The sequence below is a fragment of the Lissotriton vulgaris genome, chromosome 4_1 (assembly GCF_964263255.1).
Source record: "Lissotriton vulgaris chromosome 4_1, aLisVul1.2, whole genome shotgun sequence".
NCBI classification, from domain to species: domain Eukaryota; kingdom Metazoa; phylum Chordata; class Amphibia; order Caudata; family Salamandridae; genus Lissotriton; species Lissotriton vulgaris.
The window spans coordinates 1,608,232,622-1,608,247,916 of NC_141691.1; the positions used below are offsets into that span (position 1 = coordinate 1,608,232,622).

At 39.7% G+C, this 15,295-nt stretch overlaps 1 protein-coding gene across 9 annotated transcripts in view; it reads right to left on the reverse strand.

The window, feature by feature from the left end:
• EYA1 (EYA transcriptional coactivator and phosphatase 1) overlaps positions 1-15,295 on the reverse strand; it is a 349,305-nt gene that overhangs the window by 201,009 nt on the left and 133,001 nt on the right. For all 9 annotated transcript variants that reach the window (XM_086965867.1, XM_086965869.1, XM_086965875.1 and 6 more), the window contains 2 exons: positions 7,256-7,338; positions 691-877 (listed from right to left, as the gene is read on the reverse strand). In XM_086965867.1, the coding sequence (XP_086821993.1) occupies positions 691-877; positions 7,256-7,338 (270 nt within the window). The remainder of the gene's footprint in view (positions 1-690; positions 878-7,255; positions 7,339-15,295) is intronic.

The following is a 15,295-nucleotide window of genomic DNA, read 5'->3' on the forward strand; positions in this document are numbered from 1 at the left end:
AAAGAAATTAACCAAGGCTTGTAAAATGCAGTAAGGTGTACAGTTAAGCCAAACACAGAAAAAGGATTTAGGAACTGTATGTTCTCACTCAGGTCCTCATTCCAGGAGCAGCTGTAATTTCAATTTTGGCCAAACCCTCGTGCATTATCTCTGCATGAGAATATGGATTACAAATAGTGTGAGAATATGGATTACAAAGAGTGTGACAATACAGCACTATTGTCACAATCCCTAGGGAATTTGTGAGTGTAAAAGATCCATTGGTTTGTATGAAGCAACTCGAACAGGGAAAATCTTTATCTCCAATCCAAGATAGGGCATCCAGGAAATACTAAACCCTAACTAGTAGCTCTGTTGCCTTCCCAAATCACATGTCATTTGCTAATTTGTGGACATTAGGATACATCTGTTGGTACTCACACTGTAACCTGATTAATTTGTTGTGCAATTGTCACACAGTTGTAAACCATTAATATTGCCAGTGCTATGCAGTCTCATCAATTGCTTACTTATTAGGTAATATAAAAAGGCAGGGAAAGCACACCATAACTATATTAAAATATATTCATGTATTTTCAACAATGAAAAGCTGAATTCAGCCCTGATTTAGGTATTAGTTTGTTGCAAAATACAGTGCATTTCAGCCACAAGAAATATAATCAGGAGGACTCATAAAATACAGGCAATTACCTGCAGCAGGGTCTGTGACTGCTTGACTTGCAATCCCAGATGGTGGTTCCTGGAGCTGATATGTCGCCGTCGTGGAAGGTGTCGTTGGGCTGGTGCTATTGCTGCTCATGTAATGGGAGGGATACGGCGAGCTATTGTAATATTGCGCGTACTGGCCCTGGCCGAAGTTGGGATATGAAGGATAATCCTACCGTGCAAAAAGCAACAGAAGAGTAGTCAAGCATCATGCTGCTTCCTTCTATACATTCCAAAGCATAATTAGAAACATAAGTCATACTATGTTTCTAGTACTGTTTTGTATACAGAAAATGTCCACAGTTATACTATAATTTAAAAATACTTCTAGCATATTGAGAAGGGTGAAACGCAATCATCATACAATAAATATAAATGCCAACTTTATAATCTTTAGATCGTAGTGCGTGGGTTATCTAAAATATTTCGTGCTCTATTATCAATAAATAGAAATTGCTTTGCGGGAAATGCAACTTTGTATAAGTCTGTGGGGATAGGTGTGTTGACATTCTTTGATGTTAAAGGTACCCAGATGCCTATTGTTTGACCATTGTGCTCTCAGTGACGAAGCTCATTCAGACAGAAATTACACATGAACATTCACATTATGATCTGCTCAGCTCATATTACCATTAACCTTCTGCTTTGCTTCACCAGTGTGATGTAGCAGACATTTGACAGCAGTAAACCATAGCGGGGTAATACCTGGCATCTTATGGTGACAGAAAGATTTCAGGAAAAATAAATTCTGAGTAAAAGTGCAGTAGAGTACAACTTTTCTCAGTTAAAGTCTACTTGCTACACGCCCATTTGACCTCACAGAAAACTTTCTTCGGGGTTTCAACCATACAGTAAAATCTAATACAAGATGTAAATGCCCACTGGGGTATGCTTTCTTAATAAGCATCAATAGTTCCAATTCAAAGGTTGGAATGAAGTCATATGTACTGCCTAGGCATTGTCTATTTTAACATAACTTTGTCATTAAAAGACATTTATCATTCACAGATGTTCAACAATCATAGACATGAGCAGACCTGTAAGAGGCTAACAAGTGTCATCACTGACACGTTTGGAAAGTTACAAAGTTCGAAGGGTAGCTAGCAGCAAGAAACTGCAAGCTTACAGATTATTAAAAAGTTGGAAGTACATATACTCGGTAAGGAGCAGAAGAATAAAATATTTTCTGGTGATGATCAACGCACCACATAACTCCATAGCATTTGTTTATCAAGAAGTTTAATCTCGGTTACTGGGTTCAACCAGATGGTGCGGGCCTCATGCAAAAAGCAGATTTTATTTACAACCGGTGACTAGATACCATACAAGACTGACTTTCAATATGATGACGCAATTGGGTAGCACAAGGGCACAGTTATAAATAATACATTGCCTTATGCCTTGAAAATGTTAACAACAGGATCACTCAAGTGACCTCTTTCCATGAATCATGTGGCCTTAGTTCAGCAGTTAAAGGCTATGGTACGAGCATTTACAACTAATTTGCCACTTTCCTGTTTACAGCACAGTACCGGTGTGGATTTATTTCAGGCCCTCATCATGAGTGGCCACTTTATTCCAATAGGGAGAATAATGGGAGAGTCCCCGTCAGAATTATGAGATCAGCTGGAACACCACTCTTTTGTTCACTTTCCCCTGAAAATTCAGCAATCAAAACCTTTAGGTGAAAGTCTGAGGTACAATGAGAAATTAGTACTTAAATTTCTGATTTACCCGTTAAATCCGTATTTCTACCAATTCCTCAGGGTCCACCTCGTAAATTTCTGGACTTTCCCTGAGCTCAATGGTACCAGTACTGCCAGCATTGGTCATTCTTTTGCTGCTGCACTACCAGCCTATTTATGATGTCACTAACAATGATAGCTTAGGGGCTGATTTTGATGACGGTGGAACCGCCACTGACAGCCCATCAGTGGCGGCCGCACCGCCATCAGAACCGTCATATCTGCCCGCCATATTTCAATGGCGGGTGGATGGTTGGCAGTCAGCAAGACCGACTGCCATGCATCTGACGGGCTGCTTGAGCCGGCTGGTGCTGCTGAGGGGATTGTATTGCCTACCATGATGACGGTGAAGGCCAGGCACCGCCGTAGGGATTACAATGTCCCTTTCCGCCCTCCTTTCCATGGCTGGTAACCCGCCATGAAAAGGTAGGAAGAAAGAGACTTTGGGGGCTCAATCTGAGCCCTGACAAAAGTTGGTATCTAAACTATGCAAAAATATCATGTGAAAAAATAGGTATTCAGACAAAATATCGAAATTTCAATATCGACCTACAGAAATATTGAGTTGGAAATATCATCAGGTAGACATAATGTCAGCAAGAATATCATTGACAAGAATATCGATTTTAAAGTGAATAATATCAATCTTAGAAATGTATAAAGTGTTAATATCGATTACAAAAATATCTATGTTGTTAATATCGATGTTAAAAATATTGTAGTTAATAATATTTATATTTTTTTTGCATTGTACTATATATTTCAAATTGTATAAGTAATGCTTTTTTGTATAAATATTGTTAATGTTTTTTACTATAGTTTGTGGATTTTTAGTACTTTTAACATGTAATTTAATAATTTTTTGTTATTTTTAGTACTGTATCGGGTTGTGGGATTTATAGGGGTACAGGGCAGGAAGCAAGTTAATTATAATTAATAAATAATTCATTTTTCATTAATAATAACAATTATTTAATTGATAGCTATTTATGTTAATTGTATAATTATTAATGTTTTATTATGTTGTAGGTGTGGGTTGTGGGTTTTGTAAGGGTATAAGGGTAAGGGTATAATTAACAATTAATTTTTAATTAATATAAATAATTTCATTGTCAATATTTATTTTTATTGCATGATTACATTTGCGTTTTAATTTAAGTTGTATATGCAGGTTGTGGGTTTTCCCTACTGTTGTTATGTCTGAAGTGGAAATAGTAACTTTAACCCCTCCGCAATCCAACATTTTCCCTACTATTGCACTGATTGGAGTGTGAATAGTAAATTTTACCCCTCCGCAATCCAGAATTTTCTGTACTGTTGCACTTACTGGAGAGGGAATAGTAAATGTTTCCCTTCCGCAATCCAACACTTTCCATACTGTTGCACTAACTGGAGTGGGAATAGTAAATTTTACCCATCCACAATCCAACACTTTCCCTACTGTTGCACTGACTGGAGTGTGAATAGTACATTTTACCCCCTCCTCAACTCACCATTTCCCCTACTGTTGCACTGATTGGAGAAGGAATAGCAAATGTAACCCCTCTGCAATCCAACAAACACTTTTCCTACTGTTGTACTGACTGGAGTTGGAATAGTATATTTTACCTTTCTGCAATACAATACTTTCACTACTGTTGCACTGACTGGAGTGGCAATAGTAAATGTAACCTCTCCGCAATCCAACACTTTCCCTACAGTTGCACTGAGTGGAGTGGGGATAATAAAGTGTACTCTTCTGCAAATCCAACACTTTCCCTACGGTTGCATCGACTGGAGTGAGAATAGTCAATTTTACCACTCCGGAATCCAACACTTTCTCTACTTTTATGCTGACTGGCATGAGAACAGCAAAATGTACCCCTTCGTAATCCAACACTTTCCCCATTGCTGCTCTGACTGGTGTGGAAATAGTGCATTTTACCCTTTAGCAATTCAATATTTTCCCTACTGTTGCACTGACTGGTGGGCGAATAGTAATTTTACCCCTCCAACATCCAGCACTTTCCCTACTGTTGTTATGTCTGAAGTGGAAATAGTAACTTTAACCCCTCCGCAATCCAACATTTTCCCTACTATTGCACTGACTGGAATGGGAATAGTAAATGTTACCACTCCGCAATCCAGCATTTTCTCTACTGTTGCACTTATTGGAGAGGGAATAGTAAATGTTACTCCTCCATAATCCTACACTTTCCCTACTTTTAAACTGACTGGAGTGGGAATAGCAAATTTTACCCCTCTGAAAATCCAACACTTTCCCTACTATTAGACTGAATGGAGTAGTAACAGTACATTTTACCCCTGAGCAATTAAACTCTTTCCCTACTGTTGCATTTATTGTTGTGGGAATAGTAATTTGTACTTTTCCTGACTTTAATTTTTGTTGGTACTGTTTAATAAATTGGAGTGGCTATACTATATGTTTTACTTGTGGACTTTTAGAGTGTAGGATTTATTAAAGAAATATATATTATTATGTTTGTGTCTACGTAAAATATAATATTTTTAATCAGTAATGTTTTTAGAATATCATGTATTTTTAGTAAATTTACATTTTTATATTGTTTCTTTTTTATTTGTAATGAAATTGTTATGTTTTTTAAATGTTTTATGTTATTGGGTATATAAATACATATGCATTTATGTGTGTGTGTGTGTGTGTGTGTATATATATATATTAAGATAGCTAAATATCATCAGAACACTGCAAAGGGTCAAATCCAACGATAGAGTAAAATGGTGACTGGACGGATTAGGGTGGCCAGCCTCCTTCATGGTCATTATAAACACTTTTGCCAGTCCTGGTTCTTTGTGTGCTAGACTAATGCATTCGGTGTGTGGCAGTCTTCTTTTTATTTTCATCAAAGTAATTAAACTAGCACACACCCCTGAAAACGATTATTCATATGCGAAAAGTTCAGGACTGGAGACAGTGTCCATGATGATGTGGTGTGAGGTGACCTGTTAATCATAGATGACCTGTTAATTCATCGTGATCTAGTGCTAATTAAAGAGGTGTGTCTTCAGATCTTTATGTATGATGTATGCGGTGGAAATACCACACACGCACAATCCCTGGAAGCTCAGACATCAAATCCCCAGTCTTCTGCTGTGCTGTACAATAGACAGCTGTACTTCCATCACATGTTGTTCAAACAACTGGAGAAGCAGGGCAATTCAATTTGATCTGTATTAAGTGCCATTCATGACAAGACTGTGCAAATAATGCATGCACTGAAAACTTGGTGAAGGCACAACCCTAATAACAAGCTGCGTTTGTTGTCCCTAATACTGTGATCTCTCATGTTATAGATATTACAAAGTGTTTGTAAATACTAATGTGGGATGTCTTCCATATCCAGCACTTAATTTGAGCTGTAGGTTGCTGGCAGTGTACACCAACACTCATGTTGGGGTCCGGGGAACCTATTTTTAATTCATCACACTTTGACCCAGAACGAGAGAGAGAAAAGCAGAATAAGGGAAAAGAGAAGGAAGAAAATTATAGAATAGTGAAATACGGAGAAAGCGGGGATGAAAAATAACCTATAAGAGTGAGATCAAGTGGCAGGGAGTGGAGGCGGTGGATGAAAGTAAATGTAAAAATAAATATGTAAATTGATACTTGTATAGCGCACTACTCACCCGCAAGGGTCTCAAGGCGCTTGTACGAATACCGCTGTGGAACCCATTCTGGCTTTCCTTGTGAGGCGTCCACTCCTGGGCACCCCCAAGGTGGAGGCCAGGCATCCTTAGCGTTGTGGGGGCCGTTGTGGAGATTAAGCAAGCTATTGCCCAGAGTTGCAGAGTGGGACCCATGATTAGAATAGGCACCGAGGCGAGAATTATCAGGTCTGTGGAATTTTGAGCCCAAGACCTGCCGAGGCAGGGAATTGAACCCTGGTCCCGGGCCAGACCTCTGCATCAGGGTCTGCCGCTCTAACCATTGAGCCACACTTCTCCACTAGTCTTGACTGGTATGAGAGTGAATCAAAACTAGACAGCCTTGGTATTCCGCAACCCTGACACTCAGCAGTTCCAGTCTCACAGGACAGAGAAAACATTCTGCTCAGACAAATATAATCTTAGAATTTAAGCTTTTGAATATATATGCAATAAACCCTAAAACTGCAACTAGAATGGCTTTATCGTGTGTCTTCATTTCAGAATGGAAAAAGTGGCATTCAATTTGGTGGCCTAAGGCAGGCAGCTTGAATAACGTGATATTACTACTGACTTGGTTTCCCCTGAGTGTCTGCACCATGAGTGATGAACATGCACGCATATATAAAACGATTATTAATATCGCTTTCATTGACAGCAGCACCAACACATTAGCCTGGCATAACAAATGACTATGAACCATCTAGAACGCTGCTAGCGTGAGCCCCTAGATTCAACAGAAAGAAATGAAAGAAGAACCGTCTCCATCTCGAGTCCTCAAATCTGGAACTGATAACCAGCCACCAATCGAATAGATTGAAAAATGAAGACTGATAGTTGGGGTGCTTAAATAGCTCAAGACTAGAGCACTACACAACTAACAACGCAATGGAATATAAAATGAACGCTTCGAAAAGGTACCGATTTTCCTACAAATACGTGAGTATGAGGGAAAATCACACTAGCCAGAAACGCGAAGAAAATTCGCATCACAAATTTCAGATTATGTTGTGCAAACTCATTTTTTTGTTTTTTATTCTGGAAGAGTTTAGAAAGGAAAGAACATAGATAAAGGGAATAGAAAAAAATGGAAATACTGATTCATGCATTTTAAATCCACATTTCTACAGCACATGTACCTGCTGGGAGCTATTAAATCCAGTCGAATTTGTAAGCGAATTGCTCCCTGCATATATTCCAGAAGTCGTGGTGAAATTACTTCCTGAAATGAAATGGAAAATGTTCTGAATTAAACATCAATTACCGTATGGAACTACTTCCTATCGTAAGGAGACCGTCAAGGCCTGCAGAGTTAATTCCTTTTCCACTTCATTAGGTGTTGTTCTTACCAACTTTAAAAAGGCTGGGGAAATAAATGTTGACGCTCTTAAAAACTCTCCCGCTCTCTGCCCTGCGGATGGGCATGCAACAGCTGGCCAACGCGTGAGGTCCTTTTTCGTATTCCACTGCATGCGGGCGCACATAAACACAGCTCATCCACAGACAAAGTTGCATACACATGCAGAAACGCCAACAAGCACAAATACAGAGCGCGTAAACGCACAATTAAGGTAACTAGAGGCGGGCCTGTTTTTAACACGTGTTAGCATACAAGGTTTGTAAATCATCTGTTTTCATTTATGTGTATGGTTTGTGCCATTCCTGCAATATAACAAATGACGGCAATAAAGTCTCCATGTGTGATCTTGCACTTCACCTTTATTATTAAATGTTTCATGCTATATAACTGTACCGGTGTTAAGTACATTTAAATGAAAAACTTTCTGTGCAGTATGGAACTTATAAAAGGACGGCGCGAAAGACCCAACTACAAAACGGATCAAGACACATCGTTTTGTCATACAATCACATATTTATTTCTTCTTTTATTAGGAGTACTTAAATATTGAGCTAGGCAAGCTATGAAATAATAAATGATACTTCTATAGCAGTTGAGCAGATCTCACAAAGCGAGTACTGTTTTGCCAGCCGCGTTTCTTCAAATAGATTCCATTTTATTGCTAACACACACATGCACAAACCTACCTTTGTTATCCAATATCAAACTTACAGTAGCCAAGGATAGAAAAAAGGTTTCAGAATCCAATGGAATCAGACCTATCCTTTGAAAGAGCAACAGCGAGATTATATAATCAAGGTGACGCAAGAAGTATGGCGGGCTCAGATTCTCGTTTCTTGCTCCTTCCTTCTGGAATGCTTTTCCTTTGGAGTTCAGACTTACCACCTCTTATGTCTACTTTAGGTCTCTTTTGAAAACCTATCTGTTCCGCAAAGCACATGATTAGGCTCCTTCCTTTCCCCCTCTCTGTTGCCCTCACTTCTTTCTGTCCGTCTCCTTTTGCCCATAGCGCCAAGAAACCATTGGGTGTATGTGCGCTTTACAAGAATTTTAACATAACATAACATAACATGCTGGGTCGTTGCCTGGAAAAATGGCCGCCAGGGCGTACTTTTCGTGGATCCCGTCCTGGGCTGTCTAAATCCTGATAATTCGATACGCCTGCTATCTGGAAAATGGCCTGAAAGGCAAGAATTTTGTGGGGACAGCCATGGACGACATCCAAGGTGCTGTGAAATGCTGAGGCCCAACTGGCATCGAGGGGAGCCGATGCGACCTGCGGTTTGCCTCACGGTGGCCTAGTAAGGGACTGAAAGTGCAACAGGACTGTGCGAGCCTGCTCTGGGCCTCAAGCTGATGTGGTCCCAGATCCACCCCGAGGCACTGACATTTGCTTGCTGCATCTCCCCAAGATGAGGGGAGACACTTTGCTGACTGGATAGGCGTTGTGGAGGAGTGGGCTAAAGAACGGTGATGGATTAAACCCAGATCTGTTGACTGGGTGTGAGTGTTTGATTAGTTCAGATGCTCCGTTCATCACCACCCCCTTTTGTACCGCTTTGTTTGCCATAAGTTGGCAGGGTATGCTCAGACGTGAGTCCCTTACTCACTTTGCCATTGGATTCAAACAAGCCTGGCTGAAGACGGCTGTAATGCCAGAAACTGGTCCTAGGAAGCTAGTTTCCGGTCCAGGGAAGGCATGGCTTGGCAGTTCGGGCTGGACTGTTCCCATGAGGCACAGGGTCAGACTGATTTGCATATGGCAGTGTCTGAACTGGGGTGGCAGAGTGGGCTAAGGAACGGGGATGGAGTAAACCCAGATCTGTTGACTGGGTGTGAGGGTTTGTTTGGTACAGATGCTCCGTCCATCACCACCCCCGTTTGTACCGCGTTGTGGAGGAGGACCGCCTGATGGGCGACTGGCTGGACACCGCTGTAGCAGCACAATGGCCTTGAGGAGTGACGGCAGCCTGGTGATGGAGGGAGGTTGTGGTGCCAGTGACACAGCGGAATTAAGTGCTGCAGCGGCAGGAAGAGATCCACAGCCTCAATCTGATTTTAGGCAGATCCTGAGCAAGTGTTGAGACGTTAATCACACAGACCCAACACTTTCTGAACTAAGACCTTAATGATGATCGATTGATGAGACCTGATATACACAGCCTGCAGCGGCAGGAAGAGATTTCAAGTCACAATCTGAATTTTAAGCAGATCCTGACCAAGTTTGGAGACGTGTGGAGACGTGAACCACACAGCATCCACACCATTTGAACTTAAATCTAAATCATGATCAAATTGATGAGACCTGATACATACAGCCTCTGCACCATTTGAATTTAGTCTGACTGAGTGAAGGAGACTTCGGGCTCCTGCTAGGATTACAGCCCTACCATTGAGAGTGACCACACTGGCACCCCTTGAGCCCACCTGTGCATAATTAGGCTGTCCATTTTCTGTCAAAGTCCTGATGAAGACCCGCACTGACACACCATTAGTGCAGATTTAGGGTTGAAAAGTCAACAATCTGAATCGTGGACCAGTTGAGATACCCTGCGATGAGACTCATTAATTAAAGTCAAAAAAGTCAAAAAGTCAAAAATTTATTTGTGTTGGTACTCAACAGAGGACCACAATAAAATTTTACATTTCATAAACGAAAATGCTGCACAATTAGTACAAAGATAAAAATTGTTTTAAAAATGTATACAAATTATAACAAATAAATTCATTCAAAGGTTTTCCACATATGTCCAAAAGTTCTCTCCCCCTAGTAATTCTGCAAGAGCGAAATATTGGATTAAGATATCTAGTACGAGCTAGGGTTACTTTATGGTTAGGACACACAAGCAACAAATGTTCTATAGTTTGATCACCACCTGTGCACAAGGTACACATAGGGGATCCTCCTGGGAGCCATCTGGAAGTAAATGCTAAAACAGGTAGAATGCCCAACCGATACATTGTGATTGCTCTTCTTACTCCATGTGTCAGGGTGAATCCAATATAGGTTTGGGGCTGCTTATATTCAAGCCTTTCCACAAATGGCTTGTAAATAGTCAATTTGTTACAGTGTGAGCAGTCCAGTTCGTAGCTCAGTTTAGGGGTAAAAGTTTTTAAGAACAATTTTAGTTGCGCTGGAGTCCAAGTGCTCAACATTTCAATATTAATGTGTGCCAGCCGAAATGCCATATCCAAATTTTCCAGAAACACTTGCTTTTTCGGCTCTGCACCAAAAGTCTCTTTTTTCAAGATAGACCTTAGAGTGTTCTCTTTTGCATGAATCAAGTTGTAGGCCCATCTTATTACGTTGGCGATAGCTATTGCGTATGAGCTTGTTACTGATAGTTCTAGTCTCAGTGCCTGCACAGGTACAGCATCGGAAACTTTCATGATCCTTCTTAGAATTTTCCCCTCTTTTTGATCCATGAAAGCCCATTGCTTTATGGGAATGTATTCCGTCGCATAAGTTAACACAGGTGGTATTTTTACTCTATATGTCCCCAACAGTGCAGAGAAGTGTCGATTCCCTGTTGCACTGTATAGTTTCAAAAGAGCAGAGACATGTATATCAGCTTTCTTTTGCAAGTTAGTTACCTGGGTTATGTTTGTTAGATTTTTGGAGAGAATCCTCCCGAGATAAGGATAGTTAACTACTTCTTCTATCTTTTCTTCCCCGATCTTCCAGGGATACTTGGCGCTACGTTTTCTTCCTGAGAAAGCTATCACTTTGGTTTTTTTTATGTTTGGTATGAGATAGTTTTCCTTCGAATATTGAAACAGAATGTCCAATGATGCCTGCAGTCCGAAAGGGGTTAGATCTAATAATACTATATCGTCAGCATACAGTAATGAAATTACACTTTGCTGGGCGATCTTTGGCGGTAAATTAGAACCAGTTTGCAATTGGTTAGGCAGGTCACTTAAGTAGAGGGAAAAAAGGAGCGGGGCTAGAAGGCACCCTTGTTTTAATCCATTCTCCGTTTGGATTCTTTTTGTAAATCCTTTTTCTCCCCCCATCTGGACTTGGCACCAGGTAGTTGTATGTAGATTTATTATTGCTTGCAACAGTTGTTCTTGAATTCCAAGCCCCCTAAGTTTTTTCCATAGGGTAGGTCGATCAACCCGATCAAATGCCGTTGAGTAATCAATAAATGCGGCATAGACTACCTGGGATTTCAGGGTAATGTATTTATCGAAGATTACCTGAATTACTGCTATGTTATCTATAACCGAATGCTTAGGCCTAAAGCCCGCTTGACACATGGGTATCAGTCCTGACGAAAAGGCCCATTCTTTCAGGCGATCTAGCACCTCTGCCGCGAACACTTTGCCAACTGCATCCATGAGCGCGATCTGTCTATAGTTTCCAGCTTGGGTTCTACTTCCCTTTTTATGAATAGGGATAATTATGCTCCCCTGCCAGGAGTTTGGAATTTGTCCAGTCTCAAAGATGTAATTGAAGAGAGGGCATAATAGTTTGCTCCATTCTTCGGTGCAACTTGTAGCGCCTTTATCGGGATTTCATCTGGACCAGATGCGCCTGTAGATCTTGCTTTGCGTATATTGTATTCAACCGAAATGATTGTAGTTCGTATTACAAAGCTCTCGGCATTTTCGTATTTCATTTCTTTACAGCTTGCTTCCAGTTTTGTTGGGTTTGCTTTATAGAGATCTGAAAGGTATAGTTCCCAGTCATTCGGGGGAACCGGGATGGATTGTAATTTTTTCTTTGTACCAGTTATTTTCGCGATTAAGGACCAGTATTTACGTTGATTGTATGTACTTGCAGCAGTCTGAATTTCCACCCAATTACGATCCTCAATAGCTCTTCTTTCCTTTTGGTTCTCCCGCCTCAGTTGGTTCTTTAATCTGTTTATTTCTTTCTTAACGTTTAATGAAAATTTCATGTATTGGGCACGGATGAGTTTGTTTAATTGTTTTTTTACTTCGGAGTTCTTGTGGGAATATCCATTTTTTCCCTCTTTCTTTTTGATTTTGCTTTTGGCTCCTGGCGGTATCATACTTTGGATAAGTTTCTTAAAATCCTTAATTATAATTTCGAAATTTTCTATAGGATTTTTGGAGAATCTTTGTTCTAAAAGTTTAGAGTGATCAATTTTTATCATGATTTTTTCAATAGTCGAGGAATTCCAATAGATACATCTCCGTTCACTTTCCATTAATACAGTACTTTCGATGTGAATCATATGGCTAGGTTCGGAATTTTTAGGTATCCAATCAACTGTTAATTGCATAATTGCGTGATCACTCTCCAGACAAAATTGATTAGATAATAACAAGGCAGTATCAAACAGGTCCCTACTGCTTATGATGTAATCTATAATGGATGGAGACCCATTGCCTTGCCTGGTAAACTTTGCAGGAGTATCTCCCTCAATTGCTCCATTCAATATTAGTCCATTGAGATTTGTTATTGCCGATAATAACAGTCTACCTCTTTTATTGGTTGATATGCCTTCAGGGAATTGTGGGATTATGATGTCTTGACCTACTTCTGCATACAAACTTGCCCACCTATTGAATTCAGAATCGGAGATTTTACTGTTGAAATCCCCCGCAATAAAAAAAGATGAGTCAGTATAGATCTCCATAATGTGCGAAATCGTTTCTATTATATCCAGAAAGGTGTTGTCGTTTTCTTTCCCGGGAGGAGCGTAGACATTGAAGAGTAAGATTGCCTGTGGTGGAGCAGTGTTGTGTTTTTTTACAGATATCTGAATGCACTGCAGGTTGTTAGATTTTGTGTCTATTATTTCTTGGTCCCACAGATAATCTTCCCTTAGCAGTAAAGCTAATCCTCCTTTTGCGTGACCTCGGTTAATTGACAGTGCTAAGTTTTCATATACAAAGTACCCTTTAAGTATGAAAGATGCAGTATCCCATGTTTCTTGTAGAAGCAATATGTCTGGGAGGTTTCTCATAACCAAGGATAATTTGTTTGTAGTTCTGCCAGCGATATTCCAAGATATTATCCTTAGTCCCGTGCTAAACAGAGTATTGACCGAAGTTAGAAATTTTGTTGCTGTTTAGAGTCTCAGAGACCCAAGCCCAGGACTCAGTAGTTGTATGCTCTTCAGATCTCTTGTCAGTTTTGTACCATACTGCCCTATGGCCTTTGTTCACCAATATTTTAAGATTTGAAATATCTCGATCTTCGGTCATGTTGTTTGTACGCTGGTATTTATTGACTAGAGAGTTGGTAATAGCCTGTATTTGAGCATTATACCCATTAAGGGTATTAAAGTCCGTTGGTTCTTCTGCTTCCACTACATCGTAACCGTGTTTATGTAATATTTCTTTCTCCTTTAATATTATACCTGGGAGAACTGTTGACCAAAAGGTAACCAGTGTCAATTTGTTATTTTGTTTTTTTGGAAAGGACACAAGATGGATTTCATTGCTAGTCATTGTATCTAGCGCCCTTATATGTCGTAGTAGGTTTAAAATCCTTCCTCTATTAAGCGGTGCCGCATCAATGGGAAAGAGTTCCTCAATTTGTAGAGTTTTGGTAGAAGGTCCTTCCCCCTTTCTTAAGTAGCTGTTGTTTTCTTCTGTGTAGATATTTTTACTTCGATCTGATTGCTTGAAATCTTTAGTAGGGATGTATTCTTTTACTGTCGGGTCTAGTTGAGGCATCACCTTTTCACTGTTGTTACTGGTTGCAACTGGTTTTTCATCGTCTTGCGACTCTCTTTTAATATCGCATTGTTTTTCCTTGGTTTCATTAAAAATTGCGGGTTTTTGAAATTTTAATTTACGATTTTTCCGTTTTTGGATCCTTCTCAAAGGCTTCCTTCTATTTTTTGTCCCAGATGCCATATTCTTTTCTAGGTTCTTGTTAGTTTGTTTTTCTTCATTTCCTTCACTCATTGCATTAGTAATGCTTATTCTTGATTCCTGCATTTCAGGAACGATAGTATTCATTGACTTATTCTCTGCCAGGGTCTTTGAAAATATTGGGAAGTGTTTTAATTTCTGCTGATGTTTTTCTTTAAATAAGTTTTTCAAAGAGTATATTACTGAGTCATTTGAGTTGTCGATTATTTGTTTTTCTTGCTTTTGGATGTCTACGGTTTGAGTATTCTGGTCACGCGTTTTTTTCTCTAGAGTTTTTTCGCAGTCCTTCAGAGTTCTCTGCGGCTCAAGATGAGTTTTGTGTGACGTATTGATTTTTTGTGCTGCGTGGGAATCTTTGTTCTTTTTTTCTTCTACCAAATGCTTTAAAATACCTATTTGGACATCCAATGTTTGATCAGAGTTTGCAAGAATGTTACCGAGAAATGAAAGAACAGATTCCAGTATCTCTTGTAGAGAGAATAAAGCTCTAGATATTGGAGGGACATTATCAGCAGTATTATTCTTGTTATTACGATCGAAGCAGTCAAGAGAGGGATCAAGCAAAACAATAGGTGAAGAGGTATTTGACTGGGTATTATTAGTTATTCCTAGATCCTTATTCTCTATTGCAATAATTTGTTTGCTAATGTTTAAATCGTTGAATAAATTTGCACCCCCACTGTTTTTTATAGGAGTTACAGTTTTCAGGTCACTCGTTTCAAGAAATGACAGAAGAAAGTCTTTCGGAGTGCTTGATAGTTTGTTACTTAGGTCTAATTCCAAACATCCCTCCTTTGATTGTGAGCTACATTTCATTGGGGTAGATGTTGTTATGAGTTTTTTTGTCTCCCCAGCGGAGACTTTTACTTCAGGGTTAGTGTCGTTGCTTAACAATTGTATATCTTGGATCTCTTTAGGTAAGAGTGTAGAAAAATAAGCTGTAATAGCTGGTGTATGGGTT